The sequence below is a fragment of the Pelobates fuscus genome, chromosome 1 (assembly GCF_036172605.1).
Source record: "Pelobates fuscus isolate aPelFus1 chromosome 1, aPelFus1.pri, whole genome shotgun sequence".
Classification (NCBI taxonomy): domain Eukaryota; kingdom Metazoa; phylum Chordata; class Amphibia; order Anura; family Pelobatidae; genus Pelobates; species Pelobates fuscus.
This window is the reverse complement of record NC_086317.1, coordinates 486,630,772-486,657,362: the sequence shown is the minus strand read 5'-3', so window position 1 is coordinate 486,657,362 and position 26,591 is coordinate 486,630,772. Positions and strand designations below refer to the sequence as shown.

General features: G+C 45.5%; 1 protein-coding gene across 8 annotated transcripts in view; it reads left to right on the top strand.

The window, feature by feature from the left end:
- ARAP1 (ArfGAP with RhoGAP domain, ankyrin repeat and PH domain 1) overlaps positions 1–26,591 on the top strand; it is a 304,736-nt gene that overhangs the window by 202,354 nt on the left and 75,791 nt on the right. For all 8 annotated transcript variants that reach the window (XM_063432734.1, XM_063432703.1, XM_063432716.1 and 5 more), the window contains one exon: positions 12,911–13,085. In XM_063432734.1, the coding sequence (XP_063288804.1) occupies positions 12,911–13,085 (175 nt within the window). The remainder of the gene's footprint in view (positions 1–12,910; positions 13,086–26,591) is intronic.

Genomic DNA, 26,591 nt, shown 5'->3' with positions numbered 1-26,591 from the left:
AGTGATACTATATATCTCAGTATTTATATAGATAATGTGTGTTATTAGATGGGGATTATACAGTGATACTATATATCTCAGTATTTATATAGATAATGTGTGTTATTAGATTGGGATTATACAGTGATACTATATATCTCAGTATTTATACAGATAATGTGTGTTATTAGATTGGGATTATACAGTGATACTATATATCTCAGTATTTATATAGATAATGTGTGTTATTAGATTGGGATTATACAGTGATACTATATATCTCAGTATTTATATAGATAATGTGTGTTATTAGATTGGGATTATACAGTGATACTATATATCTCAGTATTTATACAGATAATGTGTGTTATTAGATTGGGATTATACAGTGATACTATATGTCAGTATTTATATAGATAATGTGTGTTATTAGATTGGGATTATACAGTGATACTATATATCTCAGTATGTATATAGATAATGTGTGTTATTAGATTGGGATTATACAGTGATACTATATATCTCAGTATTTATATAGATAATGTGTGTTATTAGATTGGGATTATACAGTGATACTATATATCTCAGTATTTATATAGATAATGTGTGTTATTAGATTGGGATTATACAGTGATACTATATATCTCAGTATTTATATAGATAATGTGTGTTATGAGATTGGGATTATACAGTGATACTATATATCTCAGTATTTATATAGATAATGTGTGTTATTAGATTGGGATTATACAGTGATACTATATATCTCAGTATTTATATAGATAATGTGTGTTATTAGATGGGGATTATACAGTGATACTATATATCTCAGTATTTATATAGATAATGTGTGTTATTAGATTGGGATTATACAGTGATACTATATATCTCAGTATTTATATAGATAATGTGTGTTATTAGATTGGGATTATACAGTGATACTATATGTCAGTATTTATATAGATAATGTGTGTTATTAGATTGGGATTATACAGTGATACTATATATCTCAGTATTTATACAGATAATGTGTGTTATTAGATTGGGGTTATACAGTGATACTATATATCTCAGTATTTATATAGATAATGTGTGTTATTAGATTGGGATTATACAGTGATACTATATATCTCAGTATTTATATAGATAATGTGTGTTATTAGATTGGGATTATACAGTGATACTATATACCATATATACTCGAGTATAAGTCTAGTTTTTCCGCACATTTTTTGTGCTGAAAAACCCCCACTCGACTTATACTTGAGTCAATGTCTGTATTATGGCAACTTACATTGCCATAATACAGACCACGGCCGCCGGGCTCATTACAAGCCCGGCGGTCCTGTTGGGGTCTGGCAGGAAGCGTTTACTTATCTTTCCTGTCAGCTCCCTTCTCCTGCGTTCTGGTCAGCTCCCCTGTAAATCTTGCAAGAGCCGCGGCGTCAGAGCATTGCCACGGGTTACCGTGGCAACGCTCCGCGCGGCACACAGACCGCGAGACTTACAGGGGAGCTGACCGGAATGCAGGAGAAGGGAGCTGACAGGAGCTGCAGGAAAGATAAGTAAACGCTTCCTGCCAGACCCCTCCTGCACAGTACACACCACTGGACCACCAGGGACAAAAAAAAAATAATAATAAAATAAAATACGGTAAATGTAATAAAAAAATATTAAAATAAAAAATAATTCTAATATTAAAATAAAAAATTAGAATATTTAAATAAAAAAATGTAAAATAATAAAAATGCCCTCCCCCCACACACTACACACACACACACACTCTGCATTATATACACACACACTCATACAAACACACACTCTGCATTCACACAAACAGACAGAGTGTGTTTATATAATGCAGAGTGTGTGTTTGTATGAGTGTGTGTGTATATAATGCAGAGTGTGTGTGTGTTTGTATGAGTGTGTGTGTATATAATGCAGAGTGTGTGTTTGTATGAGTGTGTGTGTATATAATTATAAAAATCACAGAATTTCATAGCCCCAAGTTTTACCCTCGACTTATCCACGAGGTATAGCATATTTCACAATTGTTGGTCACAAAACTGCACTCGACTTATACATGAGATCGACTTATACACGAGTATATACGGTATCTCAGTATTTATATAGATAATGTGTGTTATTAGATTGGGATTATACAGTGATACTATATGTCAGTATTTATATAGATAATGTGTGTTATTAGATTGGGATTATACAGTGATACTATATATCTCAGTATTTATATAGATAATGTGTGTTATTAGATTGGGATTATACAGTGATACTATATATCTCCGTATTTATACAGATAATGTGTGTTATTAGATTGGGATTATACAGTGATACTATATATCTCAGTATTTATATAGATAATGTGTGTTATTAGATTGGGATTATACAGTGATACTATATATCTCAGTATTTATATAGATAATGTGTGTTATTAGATTGGGATTATACAGTGATACTATATATCTCAGTATTTTTACAGATAATGTGTATTATTAGATTGGGATTATACAGTGATACTATATATCTCAGTATTTATATAGATAATGTGTGTTATTAGATTGGGATTATACAGTGATACTATATGTCAGTATTTATATAGATAATGTGTGTTATTAGATTGGGATTATACAGTGATACTATATGTCAGTATTTATATAGATAATTTGTGTTATTAGATTAGGAATTATACAGTGATACTATATATCTCAGTATTTAATTTGTTATTTCACCACCATGACTAATTTGGTAACGTGAGTGTGTTTTTATTTTCATTGTTCTGCGCTGTGGCATATGCTGACACACTAAGACAATTTAAAACACTGCAGTTCTACTCCCGTTTTGAAAGCGGTGATGTCATGTGGTATTCTCTTATAACTCGTTTTAATCCAGGTTTGATTTACTGTAACACCTGCATTCTGCATGTTTTGCCATGACATTATTGCACAGTCGTTATTCGGCATGTGCCAACCATAACCTTAATAACACACAGACACCAAATTTTCTGTTGGAGTATAACGTCCACAGCTTTATTAATTAATATCAATATATAATTTAACAATTTAGGGTCATTGTCAACAGTACTCCTTTCGTTACGCTCTCTCCTGTATCATACCCCTGACAATGACCCTACCAAAATAAACATTAACATAACCAATAATATTTACACGTAACTCAACGGCCTACCAAGAGGCCCCACCTCCATTTATCTAACTGCAGGGGTGTACCCAGACACCCCTACACCCCTTGGTTCGTAGCCACCGATGGGCTCGAACCTACCTCCATACTTTTAACTTCCGGCCTACTTTCGCCTAGACCTTGGCCTACCAATTTCTTAACCCACCAAACTTCCAGTTTAACCAAGACCTTTTCCGCCACAGCACTTGCCTTGACCCCTTGAGGACATGTGCGACCCCCACCACACAGAAACAGGGCTTGTGCTATCCCGTCTTGCAAACCTAGATTAAAAAGGTCATAGCCTACATCTGACAAGTGCACTCCATCTGCCCGAAAATAACCAGGTAACCGTTCCTCCAATTCCCGATGCCGCACCACCACTCCTCCTAGCCTACGAATGAACACTAACATGGTCTTGTTCACCTTACCCCGGCATCGAGAAACTGCCTTTACATCCCTGGCGTATATCCAGCATAAACGAGGTACCATTTCCGACCATACCACCTTCACGCCAGGGATAAGCCCCCTTAGTTTATCCACATCCTGCTTCATACGTTTAACTAGTTCACGCTGGGGAACCAAGCCTAAATCGTTCCCACCCCCGTGAACTACCACCACATCCGGTAAGGCCCCTTCTGCTACCTTACGAAACAGTGCCGTACTAATTTGCTGCCAATCAGACCCCCGATAACCAAACCAGAATAATGCCACCCGGTCCACAGGAAAGCCCAGCTGTGCTCCGTCTCTTCTAACTGCGGCCCTCCTCCTTGCCCAGTGAATATACGAATGGCCAATTATCCACACCGTCCAACCTAAAAGAAAACATAACAGTGATGAAGCAGCACATACACCCCCCAAAACACATCCACTTTCAACCCCCACCTCATACCAACCTATCCGGCCGTACATAAGAGCGAAATCGAAGGGATTCCCACCTCCCGATCCGTTTTATCCGCTCATCCCCTAAGCCCAAGCGAGCCGCTTCGGTCGCCGCACCAATGCGGAATGAATGTGTACCAAACTGCATGGGCTCCAGACCCAACCTCTGTAAGCCCAAACGAAAAACCCGCACAAATTGGAACCGCGACAGCGCCGTACCGTCGGCATGTATGAAGAAACATCCGCTCCTTACTGGGCGGAGTACCAAAAACCCATTCCCGCTTGCCACCGGACACAACCCTGACCCCGGCAATTCAAATAACGTCACCGTGAAACCTTTCCCGAAGACGTCCGTCTTCGATCGAACCAGTCGGATCATCACCCTGTCCCCACCAACCGTCACATCCTCCAACCTAAGCCCGCCAACCCCTTTCTTGTTGGCACTAAGCAACTCACCAATCCGAAACGCCCCCCCAAAAAAAGGCCCACGAAAAGGCCACCGTAAACAACGTCACCTCGAACCCGGAAAAACAAATCTCAGGCAGTACGCCCAACAACCCTTGCAACACTGCAAACGAGACTGGCCGTCTTGTATCTTTCGTCTTCTTACCCTTCCTAAATCCCCGAACCGCCTGCCTTACTATAAAATGTTTCGTGACATCCGCCCATCCATTGAACTTAAACATAAACGCCAACGCCGACAAGTGCCTATCCACCATCGATGGCGACGCCTGCTTAGCGAACAACCGCAACCGGAGCACTCATGTTTGAATCTGCAGGATGCACCCCACTTGCACTGGCTCTCATTGTAGAGCCAGCAAAAACCCTTCTTCTGTCCCGCCGACGCGGTACCCGAGCCCGCGCCGGCTGCTCCGAGAAAGGGGGCACTTTTCTGTGCCAGCATCAGCCTCATCCACAAAGGCAGGTCCATCTGGTCCCACCGCATGGACGGATTAGCCGCGTTGACGAAATTGTTCGTCATACTTCCACCACGATAAACCCCCGTAGGTTCGATACGCGTCCCCAATCCCGTCTAAATAAAAAAAAAAAAAAAAAAAAAAAGCTGCGAACAGCGATCAGGGTATTTCTCCCCGATCACGCTCGCCAAAATACAAAAAGCTCTCAACCAGTTCCCAAAGGACTTGGGTATCTTCCGATACCTCCGCCTCTTTTCCTCCTCCTCCTTTTTCGCATCCTTCTTATCCTCCTCTTTCAAATCTAAAAACTCCTCCAGGGGAAGCAGGGAAAATATTTCCACAAACTCCCCTCTCCAGATCTTATCCTTAGTCTCCACCTTTAAGTGGCACCCCAGCGGCCCCGCAAAAGACACATGGACATTCTGCCGTGCCGCATCCGTCACTTCCCCGCAGAGATCAACTTGATCTCCTTCCCCACCTGTCGCTCCCTGACCCGGTCTTGTGGTGCCCTCACCCCCTTTCGGCGCTGCGGACGCTGCGGCCTTCGACCCCGCCTCCCGACCGCCATCCGAAACCCACACCTTCTCAAACTGTGTCGGTGACCCCCCGTCCCCCGACCATGATTCTAACAGTGATCGTAAACACCCCAGTAAATTCCCCGAGCGTGGTGCAGTTGGAGACTCACCGCTCGAGCCCCCGGCCGCTGTTGGCCGCGGGGGCGCCATCTCGTTCACAGCATCAACCGACCCAGAAGGAACCAGTGGACGCCGACTCCTGCCCGCCTGTTCGTGCTTCGCTCCCGTGGGCTTCCTACTCATCGACCTGCAAGGAGAATACAGCCTGGGTGATCTGTCCGACTGCAGTCCCACCCGCCCTTCATCCCTGTGAGCAGACCTGACATCCCCACTCCCACGCCTGTAACGTCCCTCCTGCTCGCTTCTCCTCCTCCTCCGTGTGGCATAGCTCCTCTCTGACGATCCCGACTCACTGTGCCTGCGCCTCGGCCACCTGTCCTTGGAAACGGACCTCCTCCCCCTGTTCCGATTCCCTACTGGGCTCCTGTCCCCTATCCTCCGTCTGTCTTCAGATCTCCGCCCGCTGTCCCTCCAATCTGCTCCTCCACGCTGACGTCCTCCGCTGCTCCCACTGCTGGCGCTCCTCCTATCCCGCTGATCCTGGGAGCGACCCCTAATGGCCTCCCGCCTACTGCTGTCCTGGGTGCCACCGTCCTCCCGGCCAGCCACCCGCTGCCCGTTGGCCACTGCGCCTGTCTTCATCCCTGCCTGCACACCTGCACTCCTTTCTCCACTGCGCTCCACACTGCCGCTCCTTGCTTCACTAGAGACCCCTGCTACACCGCTGCTGCGTCCGTCTCCCCTCCTTCCTATGCTCCTGGTCATGCTCCTCCGTTCCTTTAAATCTGCAGCGCCATCCCTCTTGCCCCTAGCTCCAGCCTCTGCCTGCTGCGCCCTGCTGACCTGGCCCCCTCCAAGTTGTGTGAGACCGCTGCCCTGTCACTGCCAGTACCACACAATCCCCCCTGCCCCTCAGCGCTGCCCCCAGGGGGCGACTCACCGGGACGTCTTGGGCTGCTACCGGACCCGTCCGCCGAGTCCTCTCCGTCCACTCCAGCACTGGCCTGCCCCCCCGCCTCCGTCCGGCAGGGGGCGCTCGACAAGGGAGGCCTCCTCCTGGCCTGCAACCTCACCGCCCCGGCGTTGCGCCTAGCTGGCGGTCCCGGCCGACGGCTAGCTCCCCGTCCTTGCTTTCCGGCAGTCAACACGGTCTGCCTCACACTGCTACCCGCTGAGCTCCTCCTCCGTCGTGCTGCCGGACCCGCTCCAGGACTCAGCCGTTGAGGCGGCCTGGCTCTACTCTCCGGCCTCCGATCCGGAACCGCATGGGGGGGAGCAGACGTGCTCGGAACCCCCAACTGCTCCTGCAGCCACGCCATACCCTTCTCCTTCACCACGGACCGCACACCCGACAAAATTTCTTCTAAAGAAGCCATGCTGCACCTGAAAAAGAAGAAAAGAGCCTAGCCGACCTGCAACAATTTACAGGTAAGAAAGGCTCAAATTAGAATGAACTTACCCTAAAATGGCCGCTATTTAACATCCCTTCTAATCCACGCCCCCTAGCACAATCCTTAAGACAACCCCCTTGACCTAAACTTCACCTGCCTACTCCTGGCTCTGTCAAGGCCCACTTCTCCCTGCGTTGCTCCGTGGTTTCATTCGTATCTCTCCTGTGTACAGTAGGGGAGGAGAGAGTGTGGGGGGGGGGGGGGGGGGTGATAGGACTGTGGGGGGTCAGCAGGGGACACTGTAAATTAAGGCATTTACGAAGTCCATCAATGAAAGGGGAGTCAGGATACAGGTCTCCAGGCAGGGGCTCTGGATGTGTAATTCTGATTCTTTACAGAAGGCTAATAAACAAAATAGATAAACCTATGATTTTATCTGAGTCAACATGTTTTTATTGCTTTAAATTCAGGCCTGCTTTAAATTCACATCTGTTCTGTTTGCCTCCTGGCACACTAGCAGCAATTAAACAAATACTTTAAAATGCTTGGTGGTGTGAGGATTATTTTACATGGCCCCTACATTAAAAAAAATAATCAATAAATACCCTGTGGGGTCAGTGTATCCCCCATATTACTGTAAGGGAGGTTTAAAAACTCCAGATGCAGCAGGTGAGGGCGTATCTGCTAAATGTTTAAAGCTTTGCAGACCCTGGAAAGGTGCCATCCCAGGGATGGGGTCTGTTAAATAATGAGGGGTGTCATGGGCATCGGATGGGGGTCTTTAAAATAAATAATGAGGGGTATCATGGGCATCGCATGGGGGTCTTTAAAAATAAATTGGGGCTTTCATGGTCATCAAATAGGGGTCTTTAAAATAAATAATAAGGGGTGTCGTGGGCATCGGATGGGGGTCTTTAAAATAAATTGGGGGTGTCATGGTCATCAAATAGGGGTCTTTAAAATAAATAATAAGGGGTGTCGTGGGCATCGGATGGGGGTCTTTAAAATAAATTGGGGGTGTCATGGTCATCAAATAGGGGTCTTCAAAATAATTAATAAGGGGTGTCGTGGACATCGGATGGGGGTCTTTAAAATAAATTGGGGGTTTCGTGGTCATCAAATAGGGGTTTTTAAAATAAATAATAAGGGGTGTCGTGGGCATCGGATGGGGGTCTCTAAAATAAATTGGGGGTGTCATGGTCATCAAATAGGGGTCTTCAAAATAAATAATAAGGGGTGTCGTGGGCATCGGATGGGGGTCTCTAAAATAAATTGGGGGTGTCATGGTCATCAAATAGGGGTCTTCAAAATAAATAATAAGGGGTGTCGTGGGCATCGGATGGGGGTCTCTAAAATAAATTGGGGGTGTCATGGTCATCAGATAGGGGTCTCTAAAATAAACCATGGCTAGCAGGTGGGGACAATTTAATAAAACAAAAGGTGAAGAAATCTGAACGCCCCCCCCTCCGACAGCCCTCCATCCAAACTGACATCACTAGCGATATCGTCCCATTGGAAGTAGGCATAAGTGGCCAAACGCCATGCTCCTCCAGCCGGCTTCACTGGGTTCCGTACGAGGAAGCGCCTCTAGTGGATTGGTGGATTTAACCCTTCATTGTAAAAAACAGCAATGATTTACTTTGCTGGGTTAAACACACAGACCCACTGCACTCATGAAGTGGTCTGGACTTTAGATTTCCTTTAAAACAAAATAATCTTTAGCCTGCCAAAGTGAATCTTTTTACCTAAACTTTGCAGGTTAAGAACATAATTATATAAAATGGTGTCCAGGTGACATGTTGATAAATGTCGGATTTACCCGGTAATCAGTCCTGTGCCAGACGGGCTAATAGACTGTAACATGCGTATTTGGCAGTGAAGTGGTCAGCTATATAATATAAAACCGGAATGTGCCCGTGACTGAATGAGTAATGATTCAGATTCTGTCAGTAATAAGAGGATTTTAGCAGGAAATGTTTATAGTGGGAGCATGGCGGTGTGAGGCGTCACAAGGTAAATCTTATTAAAATAAATGTTCGTTGCTAGAAGGAACTTTCTCCTCTGATTGAAAATGTGATTCAGTCTGGGAGAGTTTTTTTTTTAATCTAAGCTTTTTTTTATCTGTTCGTAAATTTAACACCGCGCCACGAGCTAAATACCTCCTTATGGCCGGCTACAAATCCTGCTTGCAGGTTTCTCTGATTATTGTATTATAAATCAATAAAAGGATTATTCACTAAAGTGAGAATTCAACGTATACATTTCACATTTAAGGACAAAGTAGCCGAGCTAGAAACATCCTCTAGGTCAGCTATGCTTTCAGTTTGGCTACTCTGGCCTTACATTTTAAATTCACGGTGAATCCTCACTATAGCGAACAACCTTTAGCGTGACAGAGGGGTTTATTTCACTACACTGAGAACTGGGGAGATGCTCAAGAGACCAAAACAGCCAAATTAGAAAAATCGATTTATTTAGGTCCGACCATTTTGTCTCATACAATCTGCAATTTCGTTTGTCCAGAATTCCTGGTTGAGTGAATGACGCTGATTGCAGCATTTTGTCCAGTCTCTGGGTTTGATTTGTGGACACGCTGTTAGTCTTTGCTCACACTCAGTGAGGCCAGCGTGAGTAGCCGATGGGTGTGATAGAATTGCAGATCCATCTGGCTAGACGTAGCCGAAACCTGCGGATTGTTTCCCAACTCGCGCTGTGAACACCAAGTCCGTCTTTAACTAGTCACTAGTATTGTTATTAAAGAGATATTTCTTTATTAAGTCTGTGTTCATGGTCACATAGAGCAAACCCCGACTATTTATGTGACTCTGATAATCTTATTACTTCTGCTTAATGCATTTATCTCTCCGTGTCCTTACTTTATCCTAAAAGGATAGTACCGGTACTTTTACTAAAACAAGGAAATGATGCATTTAATGCACTCTGCACTGCACTCTGTCAAAACAAATGCACAGCACTCCCAGTTTGTACAATGAGCGGTCATATTACAATGAGATGTACATATACAATAAGCTGTAAAATTGCAATGAGCTGTAATACTATATCTATCTCTATCTCGCCTGTGTGGCTGTTTTAAGTCCCCAACCCCTCACACTAGATATTTTTTTTTCCTCCTGAGCCGATCTAGTCGTGGCTGGCCCACCTCCTGTCTGAGGTCATCAAGATCGTAATCTCCGCTAAACAGCTTTTCCATAGGAAAGCATTGAAAGGCTATTGCGCAGTAAAACACTATAGTAACAATACTATGAGTTGTAGTGGTTATGGTGCATATAGGTATCCTTAGTCACATTAGATAATCAGATCGAATCCTAGCTTTAAATTCAGAAAATAATCCATAAAGCCAACCCATTTTCTGTCTAAAAGAGCAGATTTTCTCCACATTCTTATTGACCTATTGTCTTCCTTGGGTCCTTCCCTGTGACAGATTTCTTCTCCAAATGTGTTCTAAGATCCATACACTTTCTGTGGGTCCTTCCCTGTGAACTATTCTCACGGTATTATAATATATTCAGATCCATTAACCTCCATTAGGTCCATCCCAGTGACTTATACTACCATTGTATTATAATACATCCTCCGATCCATTCACCTTTATTGGGTCAGTCCCTGTGACCTATTCTGCCACATTATTATCAAATACACTCCGATAAATTCACCTCCATTGAGTCCTTGCTAGCGACCTATTCTACCAAGGTATTATAAAATATACTCTGATACATTTACCTTCACTGGGTCCTTCACAGTGACATATTCTACCATTGTATTATAAAATATATGCAGATGCATTTACCTTCAGTGTAGTGGATTGTATTCAGCCTGTCCTGTATAATTCATGTAAAACGGCATTCGTTTAATTGTATCTCTGTGTGTTGTAAAACTGTATGTATTTTCGTATGAAGGTTCGGTAGTTTTCATACGAATGAAACTACCGAACCCCCAGACCACCCCAGTGAGAAGTGTGCGCCTCGTTAGGCGTTCACACTTCTCAAAACCGCAGGTTAATTGATGTGGGTTAAGTGCCTGGGTGGCCGCTGTTCGGTATACGAACCACACGCGGCGGCCATCTTACGCACAGAAATCTCAGCGGTGTTTGATTGTCGAGTGTCTGGAACTCAAATCGGACACTCAAACAACCGAACATCGCTGAGACCTCCAGAGTGGGTACTAGACAGCCCCCTGTTCGGTTAAAACAAAGTACCGAACAAGGGAATCAAGGCGAAGGTATTAATAGGTAAGGATGGCAAGGATTTTCATGCAATTTAACTGCCGAACGGAGACCGACCGCAGGGCCAAAACACATGGAACCTTTTTCGGATACCACCTCGTGTGCGGTCGGTCAAACTTCACCCTCCACCTAACTCCCGAACCCCTGGTCCGATCTGGGTGAATTTTGGATATGTTAGTCACCCAGATCAGGACTACCAGGCGGTACCCTAAATATTAGGCTATCTGCTTATTTTAGGGCACATCCAGGTTTGGGGTAAATGTACAGTACAGTTAAGGGGATTATGAGTCACTCTGAGGGGAGGAGATGTGTGGGAGTGAACTATTGCTGTATTGGCTACTGTCTTAATTAACACAAATCCCTCCCTTGCATGGGAGAATGTCTTAAAAGGAAGCTGTGGGAATAAACGTCAGTTCTGCTCCTGATGCTGTGTGTCGTCCAGTCATTGGGATTGCTGTTGGGATATTGTTGGATTATTTTGCCTGCTTGAATTACTACTCTATGGATTTATAATACTTGTTCCTGAGCCTCACTGGGATCTCAAGTGGAGATTAGCTGTGGAATATCAGCTCTCCGCTACATTCAGTTTTTCCTTCCCAGTGACATATTCTACCATTGTATTATGAAATATATGCAGATACATTCACCTTCATTAAGTCCTTCCCAGTGACCTATTCTGCATTGTATCATAATATATATATTTAATACATTTGTCTTTCCCATTGTTTGGTGGAATTTGTTACGTGCTCTTACCTGGGGCTTGATTGTCCCAATTCCAGCTACTGAAATTAACCCGAGGAACACTTGTGGGGCCTTAACCTAGCGTTTAAGAAACACACAGTCTATCCAAAGTCTCCTTGACCTGACCACTATTGGGAAATTGACCAGCATCTATAGTAATAAATTATTATTTTATTTTATTTTTACAATGCGTTAAAGACAATGCCTTCCCAACCTCCGCCATAGATACAGAGCCCTCTGTAAATCCAGAGCTCTGCATTGGATAATAAGCTTTTCTAGCGAGGAAGTAGGTAGGTTCACTTATACTGTATACTGAGGTCATAGTCATCATATTGCTGTTTTTAGAATCACAGTGCAGCCACTTTTGTAATTGCAGGTGGAAACTTTATACATCTCACTGTGCTTTTTATGTCTTGTATGTGAGGTGGACTTTTGAACAGTAGAGTTTAACAGAATGGTCATTGTAGAATGTTCCTGAGAAGTGCTGGGTCACCAGGCGTGAGTGTTTGGGATACTGAGGATGTAGGTTTGGTGGACATTCTCCATCATGGGGACTAGAAACATCTGCCATGCAACCTGGCCTTCTACAAGGAGAAGCCTGGCCTAGGAGAATCTCCATATTACTGGCATGGTCTTCTCAATACGAACAACATGAATAAATAAGTGCTTGTTTTCATATATAGCTAGTACTACTAAAACAAGTCAAAAACTAATTAAAGTGAGCTTCGTTACAAGGCAAAGATCAGGCTTGTGGTGGTTTTTAGTAGCTAAGCACATCTTCTAACAGGCATGTAGGCACAGAATCGAGAATGAATCTACTACCATGCAATGCTAACATTAAGTTCCAATGGTTTTTACTTTATATTTTCTTTATATTGTTTTTAGGAATTATTTGTGTGAGTTACCTAAATGTTTGTTTGGTCTTCTTTTTAGGCGCTTTGTGCTGCTGTGACAACCAACGATTTATCAGAAACGCAGGCATTGGTTTTCTGCGGTGCGGATGTAAACTGTTCTTCTGGGGACCTCTTATATCCACAACCCATCGATCTGGCCGAGCAAGCTGGACAGAGACTGCAGATGGAATTTCTTCAGCAAAACAAGACATCCGGTAAATACAACCACAGTATACAGCTATGAGTGCTTCTTTTTTTTTTTTTTAATTCTTTATTTGTAGGATTTTGGTATTCAAGGGTAGGGGTATAGAATGAAAAAGGGGGGGGGGGGAGGTTGGAGGGTCCAAGCATTGTAACAGCAAGTATCGGATCAGCGTACATACATTACATAGTCTTAATTTCGTTGTTGGTTTAGCTTCTTTCCGAGTTGTTTTGGCCTTGTATGGCCCCTTCCGTCTTCCTGTCAGGATGGTCCTCGGGATAAGTAGTAGTTGTCTCGTGGGGTGGGTACCGCGTCAGTGTAGGTGTGGTGGTTGCGTCGTGAGTGTTCCTGTGATTACAGGAGGGGTGCGACTGGTGGGTACGTCAGTCAGGGTGTGTGGGTGGGGTGTCCTCGTCTGGACTGTGGAGGGAGGGTCGTCGGTCAGGCGGGGTCAGGTTGTCGGTGGAGAATGAGTGTTCTTTTTGCAGGGTCCCACGGCCCCCCCGGGGGGGGGGGTGGGGAGGGTAGGTGGGGGGTGGGTACACTTCGATGTGTGTCTCAGGTAGTGCTGGTGGGCTTGTGCTTAGATTAGGTGAGAGTCGTGGTTCATGTTTTGCTGATAATGATTTGTGGTGTGTGTTGTCTTACCAGGGTAAAGATGTGTCGGCCATGAGCCAAGGGTCCCATGTTTTGTGGAACTGTTTGGTGTTTTCGTGGATTTGGGCAGTGAGCCTATCCATGTCTATGTGATCTTGAATTTTCCGAAGTATTGTTTGTTGGTTGGGTGTTGTGGTTGTGGACCATACGTGAATGTGTCCATTGGTTTGGATAGGAGCATGGTCCATGGGTCTAGGGGGCATGGGTTATTCAGGACTCTGGTGAGGATTGCTCCTACGGAGTGCCAAAGGGGTTGGAGTTTTGGGCACGTCCACCAACAATGGAGGAAAGTGCCTGTTTCTCCACATTGCTTCCAACATTGGTTCGTTGGTAGTCTGGGCATGCATGCTAGCCTCTGGGGGGTGAGGTACCAGCGGAACAGCATTTTATAGGCCTGTTCTTTGAATGTTACACATATCGTTAGTGATGCTGTGGCTTCCCAAATTTCGGCCCAATCTCCTGTGTCTGCTGGTGCGCCTAGGTCTGTCTCCCAGGCCCTGATGTATGGGAGGTTGATGTGGGTTGTGTGGGTTGCTATTGAAAGGAATATGTCAGAAATGTGTCCCTTTCTGGTCGGGGCTGTGGTGCAGTCTCGTTCGAACTTAGTGGGCTGGGATTTGCCTGCTTGTTGGATGCAGGGTGTTGCTGCCAGGCTGCGGAGTTGAATGAAGCGGAAGTAGTCAAACGTTGTGAGTGTGGTGGGTTCAGGTAAGTTCTCGTAGGTAATGGGCTGGTTGTTCGTGTATAGGTGGCTTAGTCTGGCAATTCCTCTCCTCTCGAATTGGGCGAAGTGTTGGGCTGTGATTCCCGGGGGGAAGAGTTTGTTCCGGAGAATCGGGGTCATTGGGGAGAGTTCCGAGGAGAGATCGTATTTCAGGTGTACTTTGTCCCAGAGGTCGAGTGAGTGTGTTATGGTGGGTGCGGTTGGGGGGGGGGGGGGCAGTGGTCGGTGTTGTCTGGGGGTCCACATGTATTGGGAGGGGTGGTCATGTCCAAAGATTGAGTGTTCAATGTCCACCCACCTTTTTTCCATGGGCGGGAGATGCCACATTTGGATTTGGGATAAGTGGGCAGCGTATAGGTAATGCATGAAGTTGGGTAATCCAAGGCCGCCTGATCGCTTAGGGACGTATAGTGTTTCACGCCTTACTCTGGGCCTGCGGTGGTTCCATATGAAATTGTTAACCGCTTTCTGTAAAGATTTTATGTCTGCTATTCGGACTGCTATGGGTAGTGTCTGGAAGATGTACAGCAACCTTGGTAGGAGGTTCATTTTGATTGAGGCAACTCGGCCTAGCCACGAGATCCCTAGTGGGGCCCATGTCTGCAGGTCTGCGTGTGCCCGTTCAAGTATGGGTGTGTAGTTTGTTTGATATATGGTGGAGATGTCGGCGGTGAGCTTTATGCCTAGGTAGTCGATGGCCGTTGGGCGGATGCATAATGGGAAGTGGTCCTTGATGTTGGCTAGTTCGTGTGGGGATATGTGTATCGGCATTAGATCGGATTTTGTGATGTTCGGTTTGTAGCCGGATATTCTGAGAGTAGGAGTGGATCAGTGTCATTAGGTGGCTGATGGAGGTAATTGGGTTTGTGAGGGTAAGGAGGATGTCGTCCGCATAGGCGGATGCCTTGTAGGTCTGGTCTCTGATGGTGATTCCTTTTATGTCTGAGTCAGATCGTATTGCTTCAAGTAAGGGTTCTAGTGATAGGGCAAATAGTATAGGTCATAGTGGGCATCCCAGAGATGGTGAATGTGGGGGGGGCAATGCTAGGGAGGAGGAGGGAGCCCTGTGAGTGTGCGTAGGCTGCTTCTAGGAATGAGATGAATTGTGTGGGGAATCCAAAGTGGGTTAGGGTCTGGTAGAGGAAGGGCCATAGGAAAATGCCTTCTCGGCGTCTAGGGAAATTATTGCCGTGGGGGTGTGTTTGTGAGTGGTGTACCATATGAGGTCTATGGCCCTTCTGGTATTGTCTGCTGCTTGTCTGTGGGGGATGAAGCCCACTTGGTCGGGATGGATTAGGGCTTGTAGTAGGGGGTTTATGCGGTTGGTCATGACTTTTGTAAGGATTTTAAGGTCTACGTTTAGGAGGGATATGGGTCGGTAATGTCCTGGTTCGTCTAGTGTCTTGCCTGGTTTTGGGAGGAGGCAAATGTTTGCTGCTACTATGTCTGTCGGCAGCTTCTCGCCGCGTAGCATGGCATTGAATACCGGGCAAAGGTGTTTGAGTAGGAGGTGGCTAAAGGTTTTGTAATATATTGCCCCGAATCCGTCAGGGCCTGGGCTTTTATTGGGCTGAAATGCGCGGAGGGCCAAAGTCATCTCTTCCTCTGTTACGTCGTCTGTTAGTGTTTGGCTAATCTCTGTGGTTAGCTTTGGGAGCTTAAGTGCGTTCAGGAATGTCTGTGTGAGAGTTGAGACGTCCTGCGTGGGGTCTCCTTGTGGTGCCGTGTGGTTGTAGAGTTGTTGGTAGTAAGTTTGGAATATGGAGCCTATCTAGTCAGGTTGGGTGCACATGTTTCGGTCTGGGTCGCGTATGCTTGTGATTTTGTTGGACTCAATGCGGCGTTTTAGGCGTCTTGCCAGCATGGTGTCAGCTTTATTGCTTTTTTCATAGTATTTTTGTTTGAGCCACTGGAGGGCTTTCGCGGTGTCCTCCATGGTGAGGCGTTTTTGTAGGGTTCGGGCTTCGGTCAATTGATCTAGGGTGTTGCTGTCTCTGGTCCCTTTGTGTATGGCTTCGAGGCGGTGTATCTCCGCTATTGCGTCTGTGATCTGTTGTGTTCTACGTTTTTTCCGGGCTGAGGCTAAGCTTATGAGTCTGCCCCTGATGACCGCTTTGTGCGCCGTCCATAGGGTCGTGGGGGATGTTTCTACTGGGTTCGAGTTTAGTTCAAAGTAGTCTGATAGGTCTTTGGAGATGGTGTCCGTGATGGGGAGGTCATGTAATAGTATGGGATTTAGTTTCCACGTCCATGGGCGTGTGATGTCTGCGATACACAGTGTTAGGTTGATGTCGGCATGGTCTGACCATGATATCGTACCTATGCTCGTGGATTTTGTCTGGGATAGGACGTTGGGGGAGATCAGAAAATGGTCGATCCGCAAGTATGAGTTGTGGGGGTTAGAATAGAAGGTGAAGTCTTTGGTGGAGGGGTGTTGGGCGCGCCAGATGTCTATGAGGTTTCGAGAGGAGAGGAACTGCCGGAACAGTGTGTCATTTCTGGCAGGTCGGTGTGGAGGTTGTGCGCGGTGTGTCCTGTCCAGGTGTGGGGAGTGTACTGCATTGCAGTCCCCGCCTATGATGAGGCGGGTGTTGGATAGTGTGGCTATGTGTGCAGAGAATTTATTCCAGAAGTCTGGGTCTGGTTGGGTAGGCGCGTATATGGAGCAAAAGGAGTAATGGTTGGTGCCTATTCTCCCTGTTATTGTGAGGAATTGGCCTGAGGGGTCAGGGTGTGCGGTTATATCTGTTAGGGGGCATGTGCCTCTTAAGATAATGGCTACCCCTTTGGTTTTGGGCGTTGGAGAGTTGGCTAGGAAGCTAGTTTTGTATGTCCGGTTCGTGAGGGGGAAGTGTTTGAGTGTGGTGAAGTGGGTCTCCTGGACTAGGAGGATGTCGGCTTGTTGTCTCTGGGCCCATCTTAGTAGTGCGTGTCGTTTTTTGGGTGAGTTGAGGCCCTTTGCGTTGATGGAAGTGCATTTGAGGTGGGTTGGCATGTTGCGTGGTTGTGTGTGCGAGGTGTCCCTTTGGGAGTGGGTGATTGGGTTGGTGTTGAGGCGGGGTAGGGGGGTTTTGGGGGTTTCGGAGGGGCGTGGGGCCCTGCAACCCGGACCAGCCGGGTTCGAGTGTGTGTGTGTGTGTTGCTGCTGGACTTAAAGTTTAGGCCAGCAGGCGGTGGGGAGTGTCGTCTAACGTTCCGTAGGAGGTACAGTCGGGTTATTCTCGGTGGTGGTGTGGTGGAGTTAGTAGGTGTGTCGTCCGCAGTGAAGGTCTCCGTGGGGCCTCTCTGGGCACTCCTGCCCGTCTGGTCTGTCGTTTGTCCATCTGGGTTGTCCCCTTCCTCCCCCTTCGTGGGAACAAAACATTTCAAACGTTAAAGGTGTCATACATGGAATGGTAGGTTAAAACGTGTTATACACTGGAACATATATACGAGTATAAGAGAAAAAGAACATATTAATGTTATATGCGATACAATAAGTTTGACAATTCCAGTCATTCCCCGCTCTCCCTCCCACCGCCCGACCGGATCCCTCAGCAAGGTTCCCCTGTGTTGTCGTTGCTGTCGTCTACTAAGGTGTCGGTGCTATGAGCCCTTGGGGTGGGCGTCCCGTCCGTGATCCTCGGACTGTCAATAGGGGGTGCGAGATTTTTAGAGTTTGCCTCAGGTCCCCTCATCATGTCTGTTGGGTTCGGTCCCTCGTGAGAGGGTCTGTGGGCTGCTGATTGGTGGTGATGTGGGCCTATGGGGGTATTTAGTAGGGGGAATGAAGAGCTGATATCTAAGCTCGGGGGGTCCTTGGGTCGTGGTATGTGTGGCGTCCCTGGGGTCGGGGTGGGTTGTTCCCTGTCTCTGTGTCCTTGTCATGGTGGTATTTCTGGTTTGGGAGGGCCCATCCTGGGTTTGGGGCCTCCCTAGTGGTGAATGTGAGGCTGTGGCTTCGGTCCATGTCAGTCCAATGTGTTATCCCCCCTTTCCCTTTTCCCTTTCTCCTTCCCGTGCATAGATATGAGCATTTTCGTGAGTGTTGGGTGGGCTAAGTGAGGCAATGTCCCGGTTTTATGGAGCTGGTGGAGAAAGTTCGTGGGCCTTGGTGGGTGTGCGGCCCCCGGGTTTAGTTCTCCTGTCCGCTGTGGCGTGGTAGCTGGTGGTCTAGTTGCAGGTGGTCATGTCGATGGTTAGTGTCCCATAGGTGGTTGTCTGTAGAGGAGGGATGTAGGTAGTGGGGTGTTGGGGGTAAGTCCTTACGTGCCGGTGATGAGTTAGTTGCCAGTGTATTATGTGCTAGTCTGATTGTTCAGCTCATGTCCATGTCTTCAGGGTCTTTGTTCGGGGTGATGCGTTGTCTTGCCGCTTTGGGGTTAGCAAGTGGAGTTTGTTTAGGAGTGTGAGGGGTAATTGCAAATGGGGTAGTTCCTGGTTGGTCGGCTAGGCGGCCGGGTGGAAGGCAGGTGACGGAGCCCGGGATTAATGCTGGGGCTGGTCTCTTCTGGAGGGTCTGCGACCCCTCTGTTGGGATTGCCAGTTTCTTCTGGCAGTGGTTGGATGTTCTCTTTGTTCTCGTTGTCTGTCTGGGTCCAGTTCTAAGCGAGGTAGGCCTAGTTGGGCCGCAAAGTCTTCGGCGTCCGCTGCGTCGTGGAGAGTGTAGGTCCTGTCTCCTTTGCGGACCATTAGCTTAAAGGGGTGCCCCCATGCGTACCTGAGGTTATGTCTCGTGAGAGCTTGAGTCAGGGGTCTGAGGGCCTTCCTTTTGAAAAGCGTGCTGGGGGCCAGGTCTTGGAATAATTGAACCTGGTGTCCGTCTACGTGGACTGGGGAGTCTCGTGCGGCCCTCATCAGTGCTTCTTTCACGTGGAAATAATGGAAATAATGGAGTCGGAAAATGACATCGAATGTGTGTTCGATGGAGGCTGGGCTCTGAGAGCTCTGTGCGCCCTGTCGATGATGAGTTCAGCCGGGGGGGCCTCGGGGAGCATTCCGCTGAATGTTTCTCTGAGGGTGGTGTTTAGGGTGTCAGGGGCGATGGATTCAGGGAGCCCCCTGATCCTGACATTATTTCTGCGCGACCTATTGTTTAGGTCCTCTTGCGCGCTCTCAAGGGCTTGTACCTGTGCTTGGAGGTCTTGTATAGCTGTGTCATGTCTGCTAGTCGTCGTGGAGATGTCCTCCATTTTGTCTTCAACTGCTAGAGTGCGTCTGGTTAGGTCTTCCAGGCCTTCTCTAATGGGAGCCATGTGTCTGGCTAATTCTGCAGCCATGTTGGTGTTAATGTCCCTTAAAAGTCCCTTCAGGTCCCCTTTGGTGATTGGGGTGAGGTCTTCAGTACCTTTTTCCACCTCGCTTGTCTCGGACTCAGAATCAGTTTCCCGCCGATCCTCTGCGCCTGTGCGGCCTTTGTCAGCGCGGTTTCGGAATATCGGCGCCACCATCGGGTCGGTTCTCGTTTTTCTTCCCATCCTGGGGTTGGAGTGTGCTTTGGGGGAGTAGAGGGGTAAGTCTCGGTTGTTTTCGGGCGGTTGTGCGTGCTAAAGTTAGCTGAATTAGGGCCCTGTGGTACGGAGCTCTTTCAGTGTGCGGCCATCCGTACCGGAAGTCAGGCGCCGCCCAGCTATGAGTGCTTCTAAAGAAAGGAGAGGCAACCGTTAAACATTCATCACAGATCAGATTAATGAATGGGACTTGCTGTCCCTCTTCTGGTTTTAGTCTCAGAATCCAAATGCCTGAAAGCAGCATTCTTCAGAACCCAAAGATTTGGGTGGAAGGTCTATTTGTGTGATGATTATCGGTGCTCTGGTTGTCCTGCCTCCTGTGTGACCTTTCGTTGGGCTAATGAGATCTCTACTTTGATCTGTTCTGTTCCTTAACTGCTTCCTCTACAGGTTGAGAAACATATTAAGACTTATATTTTTGAATAGCTCATCTGGGAAATATTGCCCAAGAGATTTTTTAGAAACCATCCCATGGTCCTATAATTTTAAATATTAATAAAATGATTAGTTGAGTATCTTAACAGGTGTAGTGTACTTTTCACAAGGAAGAAAAATAGGACAGAAACTGGGTTTTCTGATTATTTAGCAGAGCTTTTGGGGCCAACACTTGGTATGAATGTTATTTTCGGTTGTATGCTGCTCCCAGCAAGCTTTTTATTGCATTGCTGAATTTACTGCATTGCAAGGCCACAGCTCGAGCATGGTGAATAGACCCGGAGCGTTCCTATTTAATAAAATATCACCGGCAAAACATTTTATTTCATGTAAACATCCAGTATGTCGAACAAAATAGCACAACAAATTTACGAATAAACTCAAAGGAAAGAATTCACGTTTCTTTCCGATTAAATAGGAAAATCAATATTTATTTTTATTATTTTAATATTTATTTAGCGCCATCAGATTCCGTTGTGCTGTACAATGGGTGGACTAACAGACATGTAATTGGAACCAGACAGCTGGACGTACAGGAACAGAGAGGTGGAGGGACCGGTATACGCAATGTCTCTAAATTCAATGAGGAAAGCCGGTATAGGCAATGTCTCTAAATTCAATGAGGAAAGCCGGTATACGCTATGTCTCTAAATTCAATGAGGAGAGCCGGTATACGCTATGTCTCTAAATTCAATGAGGAGAGCCGGTATACGCAATGTCTCTAAATTCAATGAGGAGAGCCGGTATACGCTATGTCTCTAAATTCAATGAGGAGAGACGGTATACGCAATGTCTCTAAATTCAGTGAGGAAAGCCGGTATACGCAATGTCTCTAAATTCAATGAGGAAAGCCGGTATACGCTATGTCTCTAAATTCAATGAGGAGAGCCGGTATACGCTATGTCTCTAAATTCAATGAGGAGAGCCGGTATACGCAATGTCTCTAAATTCAATGAGGAGAGCCGGTATACGCTATGTCTCTAAATTCAATGAGGAGAGACGGTATACGCAATGTCTCTAAATTCAGTGAGGAAAGCCGGTATACGCAATGTCTCTAAATTCAATGAGGAGAGCCGGTATACGCTACGTCTCTAAATTCAATGAGGAGAGCCGGTATACGCAATGTCTCTAAATTCAGTGAGGAAAGCCGGTATACGCTATGTCTCTAAATTCAATGAGGAGAGCCGGTATACGCTACGTCTCTAAATTCAATGAGGAGAGCCGGTACACGCAATGTCTCTAAATTCAGTGAGGAAAGCCGGTATACGCAATGTCTCTAAATTCAATGAGGAGAGCCGGTATACGCTATGTCTCTAAATTCAATGAGGAGAGACGGTATACGCAATGTCTCTAAATTCAATGAGGAAAGCCGGTATACGCAATGTCTCTAAATTCAATGAGGAAAGCCGGTATACGCTATGTCTCTAAATTCAATGAGGAGAGACGGTATACGCTATGTCTCTAAATTCAATGAGGAGAGCCGGTATACGCAATGTCTCTAAATTCAATGAGGAGAGCCGGTATACGCAATGTCTCTAAATTCAATGAGGAGAGACGGTATACGCAATGTCTCTAAATTCAATGAGGAAAGCCGGTATACGCAATGTCTCTAAATTCAATGAGGAAAGCCGGTATACGCTATGTCTCTAAATTCAATGAGGAAAGCCGGTATACGCAATGTCTCTAAATTCAATGAGGAGAGCTGGTATACGCAATGTCTCTAAATTCAATGAGGAAAGCCGGTATACGCTATGTCTCTAAATTCAATGAGGAAAGCCGGTATACGCTATGTCTCTAAATTCAATGAGGAAAGCCGGTATACGCTATTTAATAAGCGGAGGGCCTGTATATTCAATTGGAGGGTCTCTAAATTCAATAAGCGGAGGGCCTGTATATGCAATGGGAGGGCCTCTAAATTCCAAGAGAGGAGAGCCTGTATACGCAATGGGAGGGTCTCTAAATTCAATAAGCGGAGGCCCTGTATATTCAATGGGAGGGCCTCTAAATTCCAAGAGAGGAGAGCCTGTATACGCAATGGGAGGGTCTCTAAATTCAATAAGCGGAGGCCCTGTATACGCAATGGGGGTGTTTAAAGCCAATGGTAGGGAGTACTAAACCCAATGGTGATCCTTTTAAAGAGCAGTTCTGAATTCTATAGTAAAAGTTACAGGGCCATTCCAGTGTATTAAATGCCACAACTTCCTTCTAATTTGACTGTTTAAGTCTTTAAAGTGGCTCTGTCACTTTCAGTATTTCATAAAGACAAAATCTTAAAAAATAAAATAAAAATACTGATCGTGACTGGATTGGAATTTCACTGAAATCCCAACGCAATCCACAGCTACCATAAGACAAAGTAGGGACTATTTATCGTAAATCTGAGCTTGAGAAAAGGTAGAGTCCCGCCGTTAACTTATGTTCACAATTGACGGCCATGGGATTCAGACATTGATCTATGGAGGCTCCCATGTGAGCCTCCTTAGACCTCCGTGATGTACTTTCACACATGCACGAGAGTACAGCACTGATGCATCTCCTGGCAGATAAGCAATGCCCTAATTCCCAGAGCGGGGATGCTGGTAGCCACAAGGGACACATTCAGGTACAGCTACCAGGCTGGGTGGGTGCAGATACCTGAGCAGCAACCCTTTCATTGCGAGCAGATACTGCGTAGAAAGGCATGCCACATGCACGTCCAGTTTATATTACACTGAGTGTAATGAATGCTGTTTGTGATTATATGTGTAGGGATAACACTGTGTAAAAGTGTAATTTTGTTATTTTTAATTACTATCTTTAATTGCTATTCAGTGACTTTTTCAAAAATTATCTTTAAAAAAACAAACAAATATTATCAAATGTCACTTCTAGAACCTAGCCCCAGAAATGATCTTCATACATTTCCTCTTTTAATTTTAAGATTTCCTGCTGATGAGACCTAGACTTACTGGTCTAAACGAATGTTAAAGTTAGTCACGGTAGAAATGGGCCCTAGATTGAGAAACAGGAACTCAAGAGAGTAATATTTTTAGTTGCACTGTCCCCTTAAAACCCCTCTGGATTTACCGCATGACTTCCTGTAAGGAATGTGAATGTACTGGTTCTACATTTCTGCCTCTTTTCAGAGAATGCCTGAGATGTAAGGAACGCCAATGAAATATTTATATTTTTAACATCTTTAAAGATATTATAATTTCCATATTTAGTTCCTGAAAATCCCGCTTGTAGTTTATTCATCGATAGGGTAACCCTAGAGCTGTAAAAGTGATGGACTACCCCATGGCATTGAAACAAAGCTTACCCCTATTTGGGAGGAAATCTTTAGTGGGTCATTTCATGGTACGTTATGCTGAGTAGAGTGGGGGAGGTTGAAGAGATCCAGCCACTTAATCTCTTTTAGTTCATGTATTGTTTCACCAAAAACTTATAGTTCCCAAGTTCTGTTGCCCATCTGATCTCCACTGGTTGCTCTGCCTCTAGTTAATGGGGCAGTGCAGGTTGCAGTCTCATTATACATGAGGTGCCTCCATTGAGCTTGACCTAAACATCCATTTGGGTACCAGAAAACAGAAGCCTAAGTAACCTAAACGGCAACATGGGCAAAATGCTTCTGCAGCATTCTGCTATTTAGTTCCTTTTTCTGGTGTATTGGTGTGTGGCATCTACTCATCTCAATAATCAATGCCCATCTTTTTGGGGTCATGTTCATCTTTCTGAAGTATATCTATCTAGCTGGAACAATTCCCATTTTGCTGGGGTTTTCGTCATCTTTCTGGCATTCCATCCATCTATCTGGAACAATGTCCATCTTCTCAGGGTAAATATCAGGCTATGCAGACATGTCTGACTGGTGGGCGCAATAAGTGTAATGAGTAGACTAATTCCACAAACATAGAGCTTGGTATTGGCTGATTTATGGCTGGAGAACGGAACTAAGAAGGGTACGGTATAACATGCTAGAGATACAGATATAATTAGATAAAAGACCACTGAAAGTTAATGGTCTGTATGGTGCTGCACTACAGAAAGTAAAAGCAAATAAATCCAACTGAAATAATAACTGTTGTTTTGAAGAGGTTTGTAAGATAGCATGGCGTCCGCCCTGAACAGATGAGAAAGCGATTCAGGATTTAGGCCTAAAGTCAGGGTCAGCCGACCCCCATAGGTGGTAAGGTTGAGGTGTTGTCAAGAGTTCTTATGAGAATTTGCCAAGTGACAGGGACTGGCTTCATTGCTCCTCAGACTCAGGGGTTCTCCCTCACCGAGTCGTTTCCGCTGTGGGGATAGTCGGAGGCTTTGAAAAGCGATTGCCGCTTTCGGTGATTATTCCTTCGTACCCCTGGGCGTCCCGATGAGGTAATGGCCTCCACCGAGTTTTGGCCTAGGCTTCTGGATAGGTGGTTGAGTACGTGCATGCATAAGCTCAGTACCTCACTCCCTTCAGGTTTCCGAATCGTGTTCCCGGCAGCCTTCTCTTGCTTTTGTAGCTGTGTCAAGAAGCGCTGGAAAACTTCCTCCTGCCGTAACAGGGGGTGCGAGAATTACTTTCCTTAATAGGAACTATCCCCCCAGATGTCAGGCTCTGCCCCCCTGAAGCACTGTATTTTATGTAGACATCTTTCTGTCTAGGGCCCTATACACATTTGAGGCCTGGTGTCTCTTTCTGGTGCTGTGCCCAACTATGTTGGTGTTTTCCAGACGTTTCCCACTGACCTCATTTTGAAAGGAGGAAAAGGTGCTGTTTTTACATAGTTTCCCTGTTATAGGATTCTGCCAAATGATATGCTGTCATTGCCCCACAATGCCCGTAATAATGGGCACACAGTAATAATCCTGTCTGCAATGCCTACTTACATTAATTACAACACAAAGCATCTGTACTATACAATGCCAAAATGAAATGCAGCGATTGGGAGGGAAGGGGTTAATACGGGGACGGTTTTATATTTTGACAGCTATGGGAAGCAGATAGAAGTATTGACACTATCTCAGAGCTGAACGATTCCTATTGGTTACAGGTGTATCTGCTGCGTTCCATCCAAGAGGAATCGGTTTAAGAATTGGAGAGTATTACTGGAACTGGAAGAATTCAGAATTACATTTACGGGGTTTGGAGGAGGGGGTTCTAGTCAAGGACAGCATGATTCATTTAGTAAAAAAAGAGAGAAGTGAATCACTCTTCGTAAACACGAACTCCCGGCTTTGTGTTAACTGTTTAAAAGCCAAAGGTTGGAAAGTGTATGGGCACGATGATGCTTTTAGCAATCTGCTGGCTCTCTAAGCGTTAAAATACTTGGCCTGTAACTGATCTGAGAAGCAGTTCTTGGAAACGGTAACGGATAAAGCAATGTATTCTGGTCAATGCAATTACGGCGATGTTTAAAAAGTTTGATAAATGTCCGGAAACTGCAGCGTTAAAGCTGGTTACAGAACAAATTCAGAAGTGTACACTGAAACGTGCTGTAAGCAAGTCATTTTCCAGCCATATTGTAAATCTGTTAGTTTGTGTCCGTAAGCTCCTCTTTTGATATTTCTTACAGAAGGATTCCAGCTCCTTTAGTCAGACTCACTGGTCTGCACGAACCTGTCGGATGTCCTATGACTACGTTGTATTTCTAGATCTTGTGGACATTAAGTCATTGAGACCCTTGCAGTCGGAGTAGTTGTAGCTGTCACATGATAGTTTTTTGTTTTTTTTCTTTTGCATATTTTAAAGGAAATAGCAAGATGGGCAAATTAGAAAATAGCAGAATAATTCACATTGAGGCCACGGTCGCTGATAAATATCAATCTGCGTCTCGTGCCAACTTTGCAATCACTCGAACATCTCTCCAGTGGCTGCCGAAGATACATCTCCGGATATCTTTTAGAATTATATTTACAAATAGTGATTCTTGCACATGGAAACTCTGTAAAACAAACTAACTGATATTCCTTTTATTACCAGTAATAAACATAAACAAATCCGCATATTCTGGATCTCTGTAACTAAATGAGACGACCGATGTAGACCTGCATATCTCTCTGGCTCCTTCTCCAATTACGATAAAGTCATTCTTTCTCAGGTGTACATATAGTCCGCCAAACCATTGTGTGGGGGTCGAGGGGGATCAGGTGGATTAAAGGGGTAAGTTTAGCCATCCATTAAATTTCAGCGAGAGGTTTTTAATATATCAGTGGATACATTTTTATTTTAATTTCTTTATATCCAGTA